This window comes from Amphiura filiformis, chromosome 4 (assembly GCF_039555335.1).
Source record: "Amphiura filiformis chromosome 4, Afil_fr2py, whole genome shotgun sequence".
Lineage (NCBI taxonomy): Eukaryota > Metazoa > Echinodermata > Ophiuroidea > Amphilepidida > Amphiuridae > Amphiura > Amphiura filiformis.
Window position 1 is genome coordinate 79,300,924 of NC_092631.1, and position 20,962 is coordinate 79,321,885.

Below are 20,962 nucleotides of genomic sequence, written 5' to 3' on the forward strand. Positions count from 1 at the left end.
ATATAATTTACTTCGAGGACTGTTATAGGCCTATATCAAAATTTGAAAAATATCAAATTTTTATAATTTGTCATAAAATTTGTATTATATTGTGATTTTCAAAAATGAAAATTATTTGATATCAGAAAGACATGCTTCGTATTCAGAATGCAATTCGATAGGTCTGAGGTGCTCTCATGTCCCACAAAAATACTGTCGAAACGCAATAAACGCTCATTTTAGATCCCTTAATGACACAAAATTTGAAAAATATTGTAAGGAATACTGGTACTTGCATGAGGTTTTGACATTTAAAACCCAATGACGGCGCTAGGATTTTTTTCCAGGGGGGCATTGGGGGGCAAAGTGAATTTCAGGGGACAAAATCAACAAATTTTGCGCAAAATTACCGCAAAAAGGTGAAATGTTCGTAATTATGGTTTCTACTGGGGGTGGGGGCAACATGGAGAAAGAGTTCTGACTGGGGAGGGCATTCCCTCGGTCCCCTCATGCCCCATGCGTTAAAGCCTACATTTCGGTCAAAAAATGTGCTTGGATAGGTAGGCTAGCTATAGTTTTCAACAGATACGGCATTCGCCTTGCTATAGGCGTAACATTGATTAGGTTATCTGTTGACCTATGGGGAAAAGTGTTTTTTACGGGGAAGTGTTAGCTTTCGTTTGATATAAAAAAATCTGATTGGCTGAATAGGGAACACTTGAGGCTTTGACAAATATTGGAAACAGTTTGCACAACATTCATGACATTTTGTCCAGGTATTTTGTCAACACTTTTATAAATAACATTAGTGTTATAGAATATTTTGCGGTATGTTTTCAAAAAAGTTTTTGAATGTAATGAAAACGTTTCAAACCCTTTACATACCCTGATACAACCACATAAATGTTTTCTGGCAACCGTTTCTAACCTTTTGCGAATAATGTCTAAAACGTTTTGCGTTTGCTGGGTGTGGTGTTCTATTCAAGGGATATAATATGAATTGCTCTGTTGTCCCATACACAAGCACAGTGAATGATGATTCCAATTAAGTGTAAGTCGGGATTCATATATACAAATATGCCAACAAAATCATGTTTGAAAACAAATTAACCAAATTAATTTTAAAAGATCGTACGTGCATTATGGCTGAGCAGGGATGGCTGAGACTATTATACTAGTCTCAGATTATGGTTTTAATTAATTTCAAGCAGTATACACATACATAACTCACAATCAAGATATAGTAATTATATGAATTGTTCGCATCATTGCATTTTATTGAAAATTCAAAATATACAAATAATATTGGTAAAATCACAAATGAGCTACGGCATGCTCCATTATAATGAATTCTGCGGCCTGAAGTGGAAGTTAAAGGCCGGGGTTAAAGGGCAGTACAGCAGCCAGGATTTTTCCAGAGGGGACCATTCACCAAGCCCAAGAAGGACCCCTCGGTCGGGGGATCTGCCCAGTCGGGCTCCCCCAGGCCAATAGAGGGAGTTGTATTTGCCGTAAAGTGAGTCTGAAGTGAGTCGACCAATGACGATGTCAAAATTCAGTCAATCTTGGCCGCCCCCTGAAAGTTTCAGAGCCGAAAGCGCTGAAGCGGAAAAGGGAGAATTTGGCATATGCTGCACTTTAGGCCTACAAATCTCAAATATCACGGCCGGCGGCCAGCAATGTCAAGCATGTCTAGCATAGAGTAGACTAGACCCTCCCTCGGGTCCATGGAGAACGACTGGTAATGTAGATTACATAGCATTAAAAATCAACCCAATGGGAGCGGTCACTGAAATTTAGCGTTCAATATAGGAGGTGTGATTAGTGTAGTGGCATCAATTTGTGTAGAAAGAGGAATTGGTTTTGGGCGCTGGGAATTGGTTTTGGGCGCTGTGTATTAGAATGGGGGAGAGGTGAAGGACTATGGCATAGTTTGATAGGCTATTATGTTATTATGTAGGCCTATCGTTCCATTACCCGGGTTCCATTATCCAGGCCGGACCGAACCGAGACTGTTGGACAGTCTAAGAGTAGACAAGATGCTCCCCAGAGAGCTACAGAGGGCAGCTGCCCCGCTTGTTACGCTCACCCCGCCCCGAAGTCCGAAAAAATTGTAGCCTGGGATTGTAGCACAGATCTCTCTATCTGTGTTTTAAAAGTGCGGATCTGGAACCTAATCTCAACCATTGCCAACGTGCGGGGGTGCTACTGCATGTGTGTCTCTTATTATTTTTGTCTCTAAATTACTACGTCTTTGCCGAGCATCCATCTATCAAAATGTACCGGTGTAGTAAGGCAATGTTTATCATCTGATATTTTTAAGTTCAAGTTTTAAACACAGTCAATTATATTTGTGCTATAGGCCTACGTGAAGTCTTTGAATCAGTGGCGTTGATTTCTATTGAGGGGGTTGGAAAAAATGTCTTGAAGTATAGCGAATATAGCACCCTTTGGAGGCAGAATAACTTGGTTTATGGTACAAAAATTATGGTGAAAAAATTTGCCATTACTAAAGTTTGTGAACTATTGTGCAAAAGTGGAACAAATTCGCGTGAAGCGCGCAAAAAATTGCACTTTTTAGTCTAGAATGGCCAAAATACGAGGTTAATTTGGTCAGAACCCCACATACAGGCGTCAAAATGGGGGAGGGGGTGGGGTGGGGATATGGACCATCCCCTATCAAAATAATATTATTGGTTGGGGGATATACGATTATTCTTTGAAACTGAGAGGAAATAGCACCAGAATACATTGGACATGGGGTAAACCAATATGAAGATAATCGCCATAAATAACGCATTAATATAACACGTAAAACTATTCAAGATATTGTGGCATTTCATTCTGAAGATACTATAGGCCTACATAAAAAATATTTCCTTGCAAAACAGATACTCGCATCAAATAGTGTGTTGTGTGCTGGTGTGGTTGGTGGGGTGTGGTGTGAGTGTAGGGGGTTGTGGGATGTGTGTATAATAGAGGTGGGTGTGGGCGTTTGCCTTTAGCATTAAGTTCCGAGGACATAAAATTAATAACACACCGGCAAAACGAAAACCTCGAGAAAAATGACCTTTAAACATGTCCTCGGATAATGAGCAGTTTTAGGGTCAGAAACGTATGGGGGTGTGTGCGTCCTCAGTTGATAATTTCTGTGTAGGGGCGCGTTGACATTCGCATAATTTACGAGGACCAGGACCTAGACACACATGAAACGTCTAAAAATAGCCAAACAGGGAGTGCGAATTTCAAACGGGGTTACCGAAATGGGTGGCTCCATTTGAAATCAATACGGGAATAGCCCAAGTGGGTGGGATATGTGTGTTTGTGGAGTGGAGGTGCGGGAATAGTGAGTATAGTGTGCAACTGTTGGTGTTGCCTTCAAATTAACAGGTCCTAGACCACATTGTTAAGCATGATATCTAGAGTGTCCCATGTTTGCAGTTTTCTGTGGTTCTTAAACTGGTTCATGGATGCTGATGTATTGCTGATAATGTAGTCTTGGAGCAGTTTGAATGTTCCTGGTTTTACGAGATGTATCTTTGCTGGTAATACCATGTCCTTCTCCCGGTATGAGTTGTAGGTGAACGATTTATCACACAGCAATTTTTCCACCTGTAATTACACATAATATTTAAATTAATGGCTAAAATTGTGACACACAAGACTAAAAAAAAACTAGAGCGGTTTTTACGGTTCTTAAGGGTTCACGAGGTATTGTTGGTCGAAGCAGCCAAAAAAATGTCATTATCTGAATCAATATATTATTGAAAAATAACACTTTGGTGTTTTGCAAAAGTTCATTCTACATATACTTTTTGAAAACTTGCTTAATTTATTGTTGTAATAATGAGTTTGTTTCAGCCCTCTTTACAACATAACTCAAGAATCACAGGACCTACAAAAGTATATCTGTGATATTTGAATTCTTCTACACGCTTGCTATGAATTGAGCAATGCAATATTTGCTAAAGCTCACTACCATTCGCAAGATGCTGTGAACTACATTTTTTTGTTGCTGCTTCGACCATCAATACATCGTATACCCTTAAGTTAGCCTTTGGGTAAAAATTAACAAGCTAGCTGTATTTGGCCAATAACTTATGAACTAACAGACTTATGTGTTACTGTGACATTCTCAAAAGATTTCCTATACAATGCATAATAATATGTACAAAAATAATCTGAGTTTTGATCAAACAAAAATTGATTCATGGGTGCACGTGACCTTCGCCAGCACGAAAAAATTGCAATATTGATCTTGCAACCATTTTTACATTCGATGTCATACCTTTAAAATGGTTATATCAAATGAACTCTGGTTTCCTGCAAATTATAGCTAAAAGACGAGGCTTGTACATAATGTAAATACTGAATGATGGTTGAAAACCTATTTTAAAATATCACCACATTCGTTGGAAGCCGCTTTTTATGGGACACCCTGTATGACTGCAACCAATGGGACACCCTGTATGACTGCAACCAATGTATTTTTTGTTTGATCAATTTATATAAACTAAGATTCTTCGGCGCAGATTTACTTAATCCTGCAATATAAATTACCCAACTATGCCCTGAAATATATACAATTAGTAATCAAATTGTTTGAAAATAAATTAAACTTCAACACTTCTTGTTTATTTTCGCCTACCGGGAGTGCTTTCGAGGAACTTCCTCGTCACCAGCCGATGTTGTTGGCTCTGATGTATTTCTTGGAAACGGCTAGAGACCAACCTGATCAGATGACACCACACTTGATGTTGTTATCGAAGTAGGAAAAGTCCTGCCCCTGGTGCCGCTGAGATCATCGGAATGTCACCTGATCAGGATGGTCTCTAGCCGTTTCCAAGAAATACATCAGAGCCAACAACATCGGCTGATGACGAGGAAGTTCCTCGAAAGCGCTTCCGGTAAGCGAAAATAAACAAGTAGTGTTGAAGTTTAATTTAAATTACTTTCATTTTATATCAAATTGTTTCTTTTAACAACAAAAAATAAAACGTTTAATTACCAAATCAATGTTGATTTCAGATTGTCGCTGGTCAATATTATTGCCATCCAGCTCTATGAAGAACATGTAATATGGCTTGGCTCCTGCGTCTTGACCTCCTAGAAATATAATAATGATGATGAAAATAATAAAAATAATGACAACAACAACAATAATAATTGCAATTACGGGTGAAACTAATTTTATTCCAGGAAACAAACAAACAAACAAATAATAATAATCAAAAACAAACCTTTAAGCAGCAGGTTGCTTTCTGCACATGCGTAGTCTACCAGATTCTCACCTCCCCATGACTCTGTCGCTTCTTTCATGATACTGCTTACCAAAGCTTGATCCACCTTCTCACCACATACGTTTAACATTTGTCCCGACCTTATCACAAACATACAAAAATAGCATAGTTTTTTTTTATTGTAGACTGCACGATTATGTTATTTATCCGAGGTGAGAGAGTTGTGTGGGAGTATGCACATTAGCATTAACCTACAATTCTTTTGTACTTCAAGTTCAAGGAAAAGTTAACTTTTACATGTTTTATGAACCATAAAAATTTGGAATCAAAAGAAGACTTTCCCCATTATGCATTTAAAATGTAAAGATACATTTCTATCTTAGCAATAAAAGACGTTGCCTACGTAAATCAAATCCCGTTTGACAAGCGCGATTCTTCCAAATCATCAGATAACATAATATGCAAATAAAAAGAAAAACAATTGTTAAGGAAAAACTATTGCAGAGTTTCCAACAGTGGCTCCTGTGACTACCGGCAGTTTTATGTCCCAGAAACAAACGGGTTATAGAAAAAAGTGCGTGACTTCTTGACTATGTGACCCACGATTATGCCTGAACATTTGTAACAACCAAAAGGAACGTGACAAAGTGAAATAGACTAACATTATAGGCTGGTCATATGCAGTACACCTATTTTAATCCAGAACCAAAGTTAAAACCAAAGTTTTATTCTTGTTGTTAATACGGGCATAATGTTCTTACACAGAGTTAGCCGTAGTATCTGGCCCTCACAGACTTAGCAACATCTCTGGATAGTACACTAAAGCAACAGAGCCCGAAAGTAGTGTTAGGACAGAGTGTGCCTTTTCATGATTACATTACAGTTTAGTTAAAAAGTATTAGATCTCAATGTACATGATGTATACTTCATTAGGTTGTGATTTATTGTGGCCCCTGTATCAATCAAACAACAATAAGCATATAGGACAACAACATCTGGATTGTCATCTATTCTGAGATAAGCGTTTTCTTGCAGGTACTCTTTTCATTTGAATAGCGCGGGGTATATTGTCACTATATAGCGGGGGAGTGTGCTGCGGAAAATCATAACCCATTGTGAAGGGGTTTAACAATAAACACTTACAATACTTACCTATATTGAAATTCTATTACGGGGCAGTTGCCATAGTAATCCACAACTTTAATGACGTCACCAAATCTGAGTCGACATAACCCTGACGACAACGTCAACACCAGTTCATAGTCTTGATTCACCTCTAGTTCGTCTATAAACAGGGTCATAGGTTGTTCTTCATCCCTGGTAAATGGTCAAGATACAGGGAAACAAATATTAATGACAACATTTTATAATTTTACTATTCTTTCAAATTGAGCATTACTTTATCAAATCAATGTATTTTTATCTTCAGAATAACCCGGCCGAATGAAGGAAATTGAGGAACCGTTATCACTTCATTTCTGTTTTATTACTATCGTTCTAAAACAACCTGAACAAGCACAATTTGTTCAATTTATGTATTTTATTTTCACTTTGCCGGTACGTGAAATAGTATTAAAAAGGTGAGACAATATGATTCTTACGTACATCTTTACCACAGGTATGAATTCCATGACATTCATATTAGGTAACAGAATGAATCGATCAGTTGGTCCTTCTCGACTTGGCCACAGATTCACTCCTAACACCCCTTCAGTTGCCGTGTAGGTAGTACCATACAATGGAAGACCTGTGAAACCAATCAACCCACTCATATTATACATGCACATGATGGAGTTCCGCAGGGTTCGATTCTCGGACCAATTGACCTACTTCCTATAACCAATGCTATTTTGAAAATGACAGTTATTGGCCTTGCTAAGGGGCAAAAGAATACTTTCAAATATCTATAAGCAACATCAAACCAGGAAAAAATATTTATTTATTTATTTTTTATTTTTCGTGAACAAACGAACTTGCATGATTTTGTAAATAAACTCAATAGAATCAACCCGAAGAAATAACATTTATTTAGAATTTGAACAGTAAAAGGATAAGGCTGATATGCATACCTTTACAATACGTTTGTTTCAAGTACGTCTTTATCCCAGCCGCGTCACTTCCAACAACAGCTACACAACTTGGCCACAATCTTGCAATAATTCCATCAAATCCACGTTGGAACTCTCGCCTAGCCTCTTCTGCTCTCACAGGATCAGGACTCATACACTTCTGTAACTCCAACCTTGTATCTTCCGACAGATTCAAATCAGAATTGATCGTACCTTTGGCAATGTCATCTACCATCTTTTCCCAATTGTCTTCTAAATGCTTCATCATTGAGTATAAACTAGTAGTAAATGAAGTCATAAAAAGACTAATCAATCTTTCCTTGATGGCAAATAAACTGTGGATATACGTACACACTTCGACATCTTTGATTGAGAAAGCAGGAGTTGGAGATGATGAGGTTATAGACACCAAGCGCTTGTATTTCTGGTCTAAACAAGATAGCGGCGCAAGAGTATGATTTGCTGGAGTTTTCCGTGGTGTTGGTTCCCAATACAGTCTCACTACCTTTTGGAGTGGGCTAAATTGCGAAAAAGTATCCTGAACAATCTTATCCTTCAAAACTGCCATCATATTGTATATGTGTCTTTCCAATTCTGAAGATACGGGGAGAACTTTAGGATGGCCAGTTGTACCTGAAGTTATTGCAAATCTGGTTGGTTTTGTGGACATTAAGATATTCTCTTCGCCTTTCGTCATACGTTCTACATATTCCACATAATGAGGATACCTTGTGAGTGGGTGACGCTTACGGAATTCCTGCAAGTTTGTGACAGTAGAAATCGTGTAACGTTTTCCATATTCGGTCTTTTTGTGTTTCTGTAAAATGTCTTGCAACAACTGTTCTTGCGCTTCTCGTGGTTGTCTCCAAGCTGTTTGAAGAGTTCTTTTGATGGGATTTGAAGCTAGGTTGTTGACCACGTACATGAGGTAGTGTAGTCCTACTGTGGTAATTGTGTGGCTTTCAGATTTTGACATTGAGAAAATGTGGAAACAGATGACGGATAGCAAAATGCAGATAAGCAACACCAACACTGTGATGGAGAACAAAATTAGGAAAAAGAAATTACTTATGGAACATAGATTTCAAAATTCTGGCGTACAAGCCGAGAGCAGGAGGGAACATGTGTTTTGTACAATTAGAAATTAGTTTAAAATGCCAGCTACAGCGCATATTTCCTTCCATAAACATGATAAAGTCATCTCGAGGATGGATGACATTACAACTGAACTGACATCATCGCACGGTATGCCCCTGTTTTGCTTTGCTTTGTTTTGTTTAGTTTAGTGGTGTTTTTTGGGGGTGGGCGGGGGGGGGGGGGGGGTTGGCCCGTTTTTAAAACTTATCGTCAATGAAGTGAAATATGTGATCGTACACTACGAATCAGCTGTAAAGTCGGCCCGGTCAATTTTGTTTTACTTCGTGTTTGGAAAATATATATCATAAACTTTAAAATGGTATATCATTTGATTTCAAACGATATCCAGAAGCGGGGTTATGGTTTGTTGAACTCTGCTCCTTCAACAAAATGGTTTCGGTTTTACACATTGCTGGTAATAAATATCAAACAGTCATAATTGGCGGTCATTTCAAATCATCCCTAAGTCAACGAGGTTCAGGGATGTCCTCTCATTGTTAATTGTTGGTTATACATACCCAGACAAAATACAATGTTTTGTAACCCACCACTTGAACAGGATTTAGCCAAAGCAAACAAAGACTAGAGTTATTTAAGGATTCTATAGAAATAGGTAGAAGACTATTATTCTCTTCCGCAATAGGATTATCGATTGGTTTAAACGGTGTTTGACTCGCGCTATCAAATGAGAAACATATCGCACCAAATTGAGGTAGGCCTACCTATGAATACGACCTTCACGCACATTTTACACTGTAACTCAGAATACAATTTGCCGGCTTTACGGCTCATACGCTGTGTACTGCCACATGTTACCGTTTTACCAGATTCATTTTGTTCTAAATTGCCCGTACATTTCTGGGGCTTAATTTTTGATGTGTGTATGGGTATATGTGTGCTCAGAGTGGATGGGATGGGTTGTGTGTATGTGGGGGGAGTGAGCGGAGAGTGAGTATCATCGCTCTTTTGCTAACATTAATTTTAAAAATTACAGTTCAAGCAGGCTGAACTGAATAATTATTTTATCAATAATCTGCAGCACATCTCTTAAATCAATAAATGAATATATCATTATCACAAACACCTCTGATAACTGCACACTATAACCGAGATAATGATATTATTATTATGAGGTCTTTGACTCAGGCATGTCTGGTGCAAGAGGTCCTGGGTATTTGATTTGATGGACTGCTCATATCATTTCTAATCAGCGTGTAAGTGCGCATCATTTGATTTCCGGGGGGGGGGGTACCCACTAGTAAGATGAAAAAATTGATAAGTAATAATAATAAAACAATGCCCTGTGCATTTACGGTGTCTTAATAACAGGTTTTTGTTACGCGAACTACTAGGGGGAGGGAGGTTGTTGTTGTTGCTCTGAACCCCTTAAATTTTATATATTGAACTTCATACTGTTATTTACATACTCTCACTGTATAGCTACAGGTTTCCTCTACCCAGTGATAAAATAAGTACAAATATTTCCCACGTAATGTCGAAATTGATTTTTCGGCAAAATCCCATAGCCACCACGACATGCGACAAGTGATTTCGCCGAATTTCCAGCTAATTATGAAAGGAAAGGTTTATTTTACAAAGTCCGCATTTTAAGAAATTACAAACCTCGATGGTTTGTACTCCCTTCATTTCAAAATGGCTACGCTCAATAAAATATGGCGGCTGAAGTTTTACAAACTACCATGGTTGATAAGCAAGAGCAAGCTGTGTAATTATTGTGTTTACTTGTGATACAATTTTCTTCGTAGTTATAGCCAAATTTGTTTTCAAATAGGTGACTTAATAAAAATTCCTTTAAAAAGGAATGGGCGCCCAATGTGAGCTTGGTCGTGATATGGTAAATTTCATGGTGTTTAGATTTGGTATTATTATCTCTTGCAAACCCGGTGACACCTCATTATAGAAATCAGACCTGTCGATAGGTTGTAAGAGGGGATAGCCTTTTCCAGGCACGAATTGGGTCATATATAAAGAACGTTTTGCTACTTTGCAACGCAATAAAAACCTAAATGCAAAACGAGATCCTGTAGGTGGCTCCCGAGGTGGCTTAAAAAACTAAATGCAAAATGAGGTTTTTAAAAATATTGTTTTCCAGAGTCAAGATGCAGGTATCATTATTAAGCCTCATATCACTTATTTATTGTCGAATAAGTGCAGAGTAGGTTAGATATGAATATTGAATGTTAGACCAAAGTTGCTCAAAGTACATGTACTATACACCTGATCCGTGAACTTGTCTTTTTTAAAGACAAATTCTTGTTTTGCATTCTCTTTGCAATTATTTTGGCTCTTTTAATTTTGCAGCTGCACGTAAACTTCGGGCGCCCCACTTGTCATATCTTGTTACACGCCTGAAACGCACCGTACCTTACAGCAAGACGCTGCAGTAAAAGCGAAGACGTTTTGTTAAGAGGAAGCATGATTTATGTGTTTGCACTCAAATATGGAGACAAAAAAGCTGACACACAAGAGGAACGATATGGGTTATATAAAGGCGTTGCCAAGACTTTAAGAGGTGCCATTTTGCCACAATGTACATTTCGGGTGGGAGAAAATGCCCAAAACTTTCGTTTTGATATTGGCCTTAACTCAAGAACCGCAAGACCCATTGAAATATCAGCTCATTGAGACCAATGTATAAATATGAAGAAATACACTGTCTTTTTTTATTATTTAAATGACTAAAACTGAAAACAAGTAGGGCCTATGTCTCCTGTCCCTGGCCCCTTCCTAGTCATCCCACTCATCTTAAAACATTTATATTGTAAATTGTAAAATACCTGTTACCGCTCGCGTTTGAAATTCACGCCTGCGTTTGAATTCATTATTCATTATTGCCAAAAAATTAAAAGTGTGTTTTTGCGGTATTTAAAAGCAACCCGACTTCGTGTGACTTGGAACGCAATCTGAATTCGCTTCAATAAGTAATCTTGTACCTGAAGACTGTGTTTATTATTAATTCCACAGTTTGATTGAATTGGCAAAATAATGAATAATAAAAAAGTTACCTTGTTTATTTTTTGAAACGGGAAACTTAAGGATCAACTTAGAATAATAGATGCACGATCTTCTATAGTATGGGCTATATAATATTAATGCGTAACGTTATCTTTTATCTTTCGAAATTAGTTTTATACTATTAAACTTAATTCAACCCAACCCACTTTTGAATCCGTAACCCAAATTTTAGGTTAAAATACTACATTATGTGTTTTTGTTTAGATATTAAAGGCCTATTCAGTGATTTGCTCATCCGGACGATCGTAAAAATCATAAAAATTCAGATTTTGGTACCTTTGTCATTGTTACAGATATGCATATATCCTGCTTGTGGTTCAGCCGAAGACAAAAATAAGGCATTTTACTTGAATCTGTAATTTATACGCGGTACTGACAGTATATAAATTAGCTACATGTATTTGAATGGGGCTTCAACTTTGTCAATACTGCCAAATTTTTCATTTCTAAAATACCAAATGACAATTTGAATATGCAATTTATAAACAATTTTAATTTTTTACACTTGCACTGGGACCATTGAACGGGTCTTTAAAGGGGCACTTCGTGATCCACATCCTCATTATCTTACTTCAAAAAATGCAATCGGGAGATTTTCATCAGAAACCTTTGGCGGTTTCAATGCATTGAAATTTGAATTTGAATTGAAATGAATTTGGCCGGGTGATTTTCATTTCAATGCCTTGGATTTGAGTTGGAATAAAAATGAGTTGGCTTGGGTATAAATTGAATGGGATTGGAATTGAAATACTTGTGAGCAAATGAAGAATTGAATTGGATTGGAATTGAAATCATGTTAATTCAATGCATTTTGTCTTGAAATGAATTTGAAATTGAATGCATTGGAATTGAATTGGTATAAAATGATTTGGCTTGGACTTGAACTGAATTGGATTGAAATTGAGAAATTGAGCAAAAATAAATAAATAGAAACGTGTCCTAGATATTGATAAGTAGGCCTAGTTTTTAAAAATTAATTAAAAAAAAATTACTGACGAAATATTTTGTTACGGTGACCGTAAAAATTTGGGCCAAAACCCCGTTTTTTTAAAAGTCATTTCCATTCTAAATATGTCTAATTTTATATACTTTAGACCAACAATTTAGAAGTTATGAGTAGCAAAGTTTTCCATAATTCCAGGGTTAAGACTACCCTTAATAAATGCCGCGTAATTCGCAAATTCAATGTCCGAAGCAACTGAGATTTTGGAAATAAGCTTTATTCGTAGCCATCTATTGAGGACGCTAAAAATAAAATTACAAAATGCCCCTTTAAAAATAAAATTAGAATGATTGATTAACCATTCCTGTTGATGATATACCTCGTGGGATTTACGTGTTATTATTATATTGATGGAAATAATCTATGCTGACCCACATTTTAACGAAGGTGAATTCTGTGAGACCAAAAGTTCAAAAACGTGAAAAGTTCACTTCTAAAGTGAAATATTTTTGTTTACTTTTGGTAAAGTATAGAAAACAAATTTCAGCTGGTTTGGCAAGTAATAGTTTTAGGCGTAATTATCTAATCATGACTTTGTTTATCTTGGAAGATAATCTAGTGCTGACCCACATTCATGAGAAGGTTAAATTATAGAGCATAAGTTCAAAATCGTGTAAAGTTCAACAACTGGCATGACTGGAGGGGTACACCGTATCTATGACGCTGAATGATGTCATGTTAGCGTTGCCAAGCCAAATTCGTCATGGCTGCTCTGAAGTTTAAAAAAAAAAAATAGTTTGTAGGCTCTCTACGTGTATTATGAAGTAGATTGAGAGGATCAAGTGCAGCTGTAATAAAATTTAAAAAAATAAATAAACTGAATAAAATCAAATAAACTAAAATTTAAACAAAAGTAAATGATATGATATGAAACGAAACGAAACTGAATGAAATGAAATGAAATGAAATGAAATGAAATGAAATGAAATGAAATGAAATGAAATGAAACGAAAGAAAAGAAAGAAAAGAAAAGAAAAGAAAAGAAAAGAAAAGAAAAGAAAAGAAAAGAAACGAAAAGAAATGAAACGAAACGAAACGAAACGAAACGAAACGAAATGAAATGAAATTGAATCGAATCGAATTAAATGTCAAATTAAAATGAAATAAAATGCAAAAACGTAAATAAATAAAAATGAATATAATGAATAAAATGGAATGAAATGAATAAAAATATAAAATGAATAAATGAATAAATGAAATGAATAAAAATATCAAATAAATGAAATGAAATGAAATGAAATGAAATGAAATGAAATTGAATTAAATATTAAATTAAAATAAAATTAAATTAAAAAAAAACTTAAAGGAATAAAAATTAATGTAATGAATAAAATGGAATGAAATGCATAAAATAAAATGAAATGAAATGAAAAGAACAGAAATAAAGTGAAAACATAGAGCATTAAATAAATTTTTGCTAACATGGTAGGATTTATGCCTAGTAATGTCTTTTAAATGGAATTAACTGAAAAACCAGAGTTACTGCAGAGGGGAGCTATTGTAGATAGCGTGTTGTTTTGGTCGAATGCCTTGGAGTGTATACCTCATAATGAGGGAGACTACCTCCAGGATTGCAGGGCAATAGTTGACATCAAAATTAGGCTTCGCCCTCCAAATAAACACGGTATATGTAAACTAATAACATAGCAGATGATGCCTTTTGGTATGGCCTGGGGAGTAACGTGGTTTAAGGATATACGAGGTATTGTTGGTCGAAGCAGCCAAAAAAAAAAAAATCGATTTTCATTATCTAAATCAATATATTATTGAAAAATAACACTTTGATATTTTGGAAAGGTTCATTCTACAAATCATATAGTTTGAAAACTTGCTTGATTTAATGTTGTTAATAAGTTATGTAAGTTTTATAAAAGTGATGTTGTTTCAGCCCTCTTTACAACATAACTCAAGAACCACAGGTCCTACAAAAGTATGTGATATTTGAATTCTTCTACACATTCACTATGAAATGATCAATGGAATTTTTACCAAAGCTCACTACCATTCGCAAGATGCTGTGAACTACCAAATCGCAACAGCTTAAAATAGTTCAAATAGTTGCGAAGCTTAAACCAGTCTAGCAGTCTAACATTGCAGTGTGTGTGTGCATGTGCACAGCAGATACTGCCTATCAAAACTTTTAGTTTTAGTTTTTTTAATCGGTTGGCACCCAAAGAGAAATGAAGTATTGGCTGGTAAGGGGCGCACCATTAGATTTCCAGGGGGGGGGCATGGGAGTTTTTTTTGCCCACTAGTGAGACGAAAAAAAAACTTTGCCCACTAGTGAGATGAAAAAATTTTTTGCCTCACTGATGAATAATAAAAAATTTTTCCCCACCCAACTTTGTATAAAAATTTACAATTTACAAAAAAAAAATTTGGTGCTCTCGGAGGCGAAAAAAAAAAATTCCGCGCCTTCGGCGGCAAAAAAAAATTCTGCCTGACCCAAACTCCCATGCCCCCTGAGAATCTAATGGTGCGTCCCTAATGAAAGGGTATTTAGTGATGTTAGCGTCCCCTTTATAGGGTATCATGGTTCAGTAGATATCTATGAATAAAAAACCCTTTAAAAAGGGATGTACCGGGACAGGAATGATTTCATGTGAAGATTATATAACAAAAAGTAGGTCACAGTGATTCCTTTACAATGTACCCATTGCCAATAACTCATCCAAGTTTGTGCCATCAATTCACCTACACCTTTTATAACATTCCAGAAATATTTGTTTTATTGTATTTTCTTTTTTAAAATATAAACATACAGTAAAAATAATTGTAATAAGTGTAAAGATTGTGGTTGTTTGAACATTTTGAGCCAAGTTCCATTTGTTGCTATTCTTTCAACATCAGTCTTTACGTTGTTACATAAATTTGAAAAAAGATGGAATAGATTCCAAACATTTGGTACCAAATGTGATACCTTCTACATCCTCAAGAATTTCGGAAGCTAATTCATTGGCGATTTTGCCCAATAGTTTATGTTACACTCTGTTTTGTATTCTCTCTCACACTATACTTACGTCAAAATTGTCTATATATAGTATAATTGTGAATGCACAAATGAAAATGAAATGACATTCGCATCTTTTAGTATAGATTAATTCATAACAATCTGGTTTGAAAATTTAAACACACAGAATGTTAAACACTATATCAAGAATAATTATTTTTGGAATATATAATATTATAGGCCTACACATACTGAAACCCAATGCTATTGTATTAATTTTGTTTATAGCATGGTTAAAGACTATAGTGATATAAACGTAGGAACATAATTCGTTACATCTGCACCAAAGCTACATTTGACTGATTTCTGATTTTTCTGTATATCATCATAATATTATAGACAAAAATATATGAAGTTAATCAACTTATCCAAAAGAAGGTAATTGTTTATCATGTGTGCAAATAGCTTTTGATACCAGACTTTTGATTAAGGGCATAACATACACCCTCTTCTATCCTAACATATTATTATTATCATGTGAAACTCCTAAATGTAGAACCAATTGTCCTGCCAATTATTCTCTATCTCCCACCAACTGCCAATTAATTTTCATGTGTAAGTTTTCTGGAATAGATGTGTAATGACATCAAAACATTTTCATTAACCTATAGCAAGATCGCTGCTAGATAACCTTGACCCTGCTTGAAAAGCACTATGACATGATGACCACACACTGACACATTAATTTTTACTGAGTATTTTATTGTCCCCTGCACTTTATACTTTAATAAGGTCAATGTGCATGGTAAGAGGACCAGCGAATTTGCCCAATTTTCAATTTAGAAAGAAAGTTCCTAAAATATATACTGATTTTACCTTAGTCATGCAAAATCAACACAAAACTTCTGCTTTCTTCACACACCAATTTTGGTATTTCTATTTGCTATGACAACTTAAATCATTTTTTGACAATATTTTCTGTTTTATTCATAAACTATCATATAGAAAGTTAGAAACAACAACAAACTTGAACCAATTAATAAGTACCGTGGCCAGCTTTGCTGGCCCCGGTACAAAAAGCTAAAACGCTTAGGGTGCAATTTGCTAGACTTGAGTCCAGTCCTCGTTTACGGAGTTTAGGGCGGGTTTAGGGTTGGGGCAGGGCAGTCTTGTAACAAGACTATATAGAGTCAGTTGCGCCTATTCGGCAATCGCTCCAAAATTTCAGTTGATTCGGACATTTAGTGCAGTATTGTCTAAAAGAATGCACCTTCAAACTATGCATGTATCTCTTGACTTTGAAAGAGCCTGTGTTGTAGGATTATCTTTTTTAAATATTGGATGCGAACTTTTAATAGGCATACCATAATCAACAAAAGTCAAATACTAGTATTTGAAATTAAGTTTAAAAGTGTTTTGGATACCAAGTACACTGCCGGTAACTGCCCATGGTACTTGTCAAAATCACATTTCACAAGGATTATTCAATCAATAACTTTTCACTGAAATAATGATTTTGAATCCCGGTCCATTCAGTGCTACTGCAGTAACGTCCAACATGAATAAAAAGTTTCATAAAAACGTCCGCGTTTGCCGGTATAAACAGATTATACGCACCCACCCACCATTTGGAGTGTCATCTTCATTTTCTATAAGTATCCAAAAGTAAAATGTTGCCATGTTCTAGGTTTTGTGGGAACATGCCTCATACAAAGTATCAAAATGATTGGAACCCATAAGCATGATCAGTTCTCATCGCTAATGGATGAGTCGACACATCAAAATTCAACATGAGATCCATTGGTAGATTAATTGTACAACAAGTCATAAACTATACATTCTGGACATTATTAGCCAATGTTGCATTTGTCTCAATTTCAGTTTCACTTTATTTTTACTAACAAATCAAAATACAAATGTACATATGCAATATAAATGAGAAAAATTATTTAATCTGAAAGTAGGTGAACCATACAGAGCAAAAGCTCGACATAAATGGTCACCCAAAAGCTTTAAATGGTTTATTAATAAAATAGTAAATTAATCAATAAAAAGGATATTGCAAGACAAGGACAGACTAGACATAGAAGACAAGACTATGATGTGCAGACAAGACATCGCGAGACATGTGAACATAAATGATGGCAGCTAGGTAATTAAATCTGGTTTACAGCTATTTTGGAAGAGACAGGCTTTTCAATATTAAATCATCAAAATTGATGTGTACCAATCATTTTGAGACAGCCTGTATGTAGGGATAGATAGCATAAACGTGATCCCGTTTAAAAATCCGCAAGGAGAATGACGAACCTCGAGATGTGCTTATTAAAACATTGCAGTAGATAGATTTAAGAAAAAAATAACAAAATAACAACTCTACATTAATCATGATTTTAAAAATCTCTTAAAGAGTGTTGCATTCAAACAAAATGCATACTCGTAATCATGGTAATATTTATATGCAGTGTAGAACAAATACTACTGTTTGCTCTGAGTCAATAGTACATGTGTACTGGTAAACGTTACAGGTAAAAAACCTTTACTATCAACTTACCAATAACACATTTCAGAATTAATGTTACATCAGGTCGCAGCAGCAGATTCAACATCACAAAGCTTAATAAAATGAATATGGAAGTGAAAAATCCATACGCAATATTCATTATCCAAACTTGTGTAGTAGCCATTGCCAAGCAAGCTTTAGCTCCAGATGAACTTAGGTTAATTGGTAAGAGGCAAAAATAGCTCAGTCTCCAAATAATTGCATGTGTCGCGATCCACCGGCTATGTACCAATGCACTGTTCTGTAAAATGCTGCAGCAACAGCTATATATGGCTGGCGTGAAAATTCAATTTTTGCACACTCGAATTATTTTTGGCAGTTTACGGTCACAACTGAACTAAGGTCATTTCCTTTCAAATCTTGAAAGATAAAAAGTGCAACGAAACGGAGGGAACCAGTCAATTCATCGAAGCCTGAGGCGCTAAACGCCACGTTTATCCAGGATTTTGTTCTTATTCGATGTTGTGATATCTGCTTGTTAAAGTTGATAAAGTTCTCTTCCTGAGTTTACCCATGCGGTTACACGGCATGCATGTACTGAGGCCATTATATTAAAGGTCTTATATAACAGACAAGACTATGAGACATCACAAAATAAACTTTAATTTTAGAAAAGATCAATTTCTGGCATCGATATCGAGGTCATATTTATTACCTTATTATTTGTTTAACCTACTTTTAACGCAAAGGTCAATAAGCACGCTAAGATATATATCTATCTATATATATATGCTGCCATCAAGACTCGCAAACTTTGTGCATACTGTTCTCTACACATAAATTGTATCCTTGAATACAAATGTCAGTAGTTAACACATTTTCTGTCACATTATTGCTGATCAACGCATCAATTAATTCTTTATTTCCTTGTACATGTTGTACAACAGCATATGGTAATAAACATTTTGTTGAATGATTGAACAACAGCCTGCCCCCGGGAGCCTGCCACACCATGAACATGGCTATAATTCATTAACTAAGAAATATATTATTCCCCGGGAATCACCGGTTCAGGGGAATATACACACCAAAAATATGTGATGTGCTTCCCCCCGGCATGCCCGGTGTCTAACGAAATGTCATACCGATAAACAACATGACTAATTTGCCCGTTTTTTAAAAGTTTGTCACTGGAATTACAACATTTTGAAAAAAAGGAGCATTAGTACAGTAGCACAATCTCTTTCCTACGTGTCATTGCAAATTTGGTTCGATTCGGTTCAATAGTTACAAAGAAACAAATGATATGTTACATGGCACACATGCAATTAAGGGTAGACGAGGTATTGTTGGTCGAGCTGTGGTCGAAGCAACCAAAAAAAAAAATTCGATTTTCATTATATTATATTATTCATGATATTATTTGAAAATAACACTTTGATGTTTTGCAAAAGTTCATTCTACAAATCATATACTTTGAAAACTTGCTTGATTTATTGTTGTTAATGAGTTCTGTAGGTTTTATAAAAGTGATGTTGTTTCAGCCCGGAAACTCAAAAACCTGCACAGGACCTACAAAGTATATATATGTGATATTTGAATTCTTCTACACGCTCGCTATGAACTGAGCAATGTAATTTTTGCCAAAGCTCACTACCATTCGCAAGATACTGTGAACTACCAAATCGCAACAATTTAAAATAGTTGCTAACCTTAAAACCCTTACCATGAGCTTCTTCATATGCGCTATCGATGATTTTATCATCTTATCCCTGCAACTGCCAATTCTTTGCCATAGCTTTTCTTGTGATAGTTGTCTTGTGATCATTTTGGCATTCTGCCATTCATGTAGGGTATTTCACTTCTTAGGGACCGTGCAAATGATAATTATGAGCCCGGCCGGGGGTACACATTTCCAAATGGAGTTCCAAAAATTGCTTTCCCCCCACGGCCTGCCAAAAAACTTGAACATGGTTTGGGTTCCTTCCCATGTTCCCCCTTTCGACTTGCCCAAAATTCCTTGCCTCCCTTTTGGCTTGCCAAACATTTCTTGTCCTCAATTTGACCCTCCCCATAATTGCACAAACTGGGAAGAAGAGCAAAACATAGGGAAGGGGGAAAAGGGGAAAGAAGAGAAAAAAAGAGGGAAGAAACAAAGGAGACGGGAGAAGAGAAAACAGAGAAAGAAAGAGGGAAGACGAGAAAGGGGAAGAGAGAAGGAAAAAAAAAGGAAAAAGGAAAGAAAGGGGAAGAGGGACAAATTTTAGTGCAGCTTCAAACAAATCTATACTACTTTCATTGTGAAATTTGTACTCTGAAACATTGATTTGTTAGATTATAATATAACAAAAACCATGAGCTTCAGGGGGCTCCGCCACCCCCGCCGGGCCTTTGCCCCGGACCCCACCAGGGGCCTTAATGCGGGCCCCTACGTACGTTTAACACTTCGCGGCAAGCCGCTCGCGGTGCTACAACTTTTGACCATAAATTGGGAAAACTATCTACAATTTTGGAAAAAAATGTCTTGGAACACTTGCGTGTAAAGAACGGAAAACGGTCACTTCCTAGCTCCTCTCCCCCGTGAGAAAGGTTACGGTTCGCTATTTCTAAGGTTCGCTATCTCTAAGGTTCGCTATCTCTAAGGTTCGTTATCACTAATTACGAAAAAGGTTCGCTATACCTAAGGTTCGATATCACTAATTTTGAAAAAGGTTCGGTATTTCTAAGGTTCGATATCACTAATTTTAAATAAGGTTCGCTATCTCTAATTTTAAATAAGGTCTGCTATCACTAATTTATTGAAGGTTCGCTGTCTCTAAGGTTCGCTATCACTAATTTAAAATAAGGTCCGCTATCTCTAATTTTAACAATCCCGGTATCCCTAAGGTTCGCTATCTCTAATTTTAAATAAGGTCCGCTATCTCTAAGGTTCGCTATCTCTAAGGTTCGCTATCTCTAAGGTTCGCTATCACTAATTTCAAATAAGGTTCGCTATCTCTAATTTTAAATAAGGTTCGCTATCTCTAATTTTAAATAAGGTTCGCT

At 36.1% G+C, this 20,962-nt stretch overlaps 1 protein-coding gene across 1 annotated transcript; it reads right to left on the reverse strand.

Annotated features, from left to right (window-relative positions):
* Positions 1-1,239: 1,239 nt before the first annotated feature.
* Positions 1,240-18,461, reverse strand: LOC140151477 (uncharacterized). Its single transcript, XM_072173830.1, has 7 exons — positions 17,969-18,461; positions 7,289-8,320; positions 6,825-6,966; positions 6,372-6,536; positions 5,220-5,359; positions 4,988-5,085; positions 1,240-3,591 (listed from the first exon to the last, which is right to left on the reverse strand). Exons 1-7 carry the CDS (start codon positions 18,099-18,101, stop codon positions 3,373-3,375), a joined length of 1,929 nt encoding a protein of 642 aa, XP_072029931.1. The 5' UTR covers positions 18,102-18,461; the 3' UTR covers positions 1,240-3,372.
* Between the last annotated feature and the right edge of the window lie 2,501 nt (positions 18,462-20,962).

What these genes read in the sequence shown, in the direction of transcription:
- LOC140151477 (XM_072173830.1), bottom strand. Translation starts at nt 18,101, where the DNA reads ATGGCTACTACACAAGTTTGGATAATGAATATTGCGTATGGATTTTTC. An exon ending in TTCATACCTGTGGTAAAGAT is followed by an intron (nt 6,537 to 6,824) that starts GTACGTAAGAAT and finishes ACCATTTACCAG; the next exon opens with GGATGAAGAACAACCTATGA. An exon ending in CTGAAATCAACATTGATTTG is followed by an intron (nt 3,592 to 4,987) that starts GTAATTAAACGT and finishes GTGTAATTACAG; the next exon opens with GTGGAAAAATTGCTGTGTGA.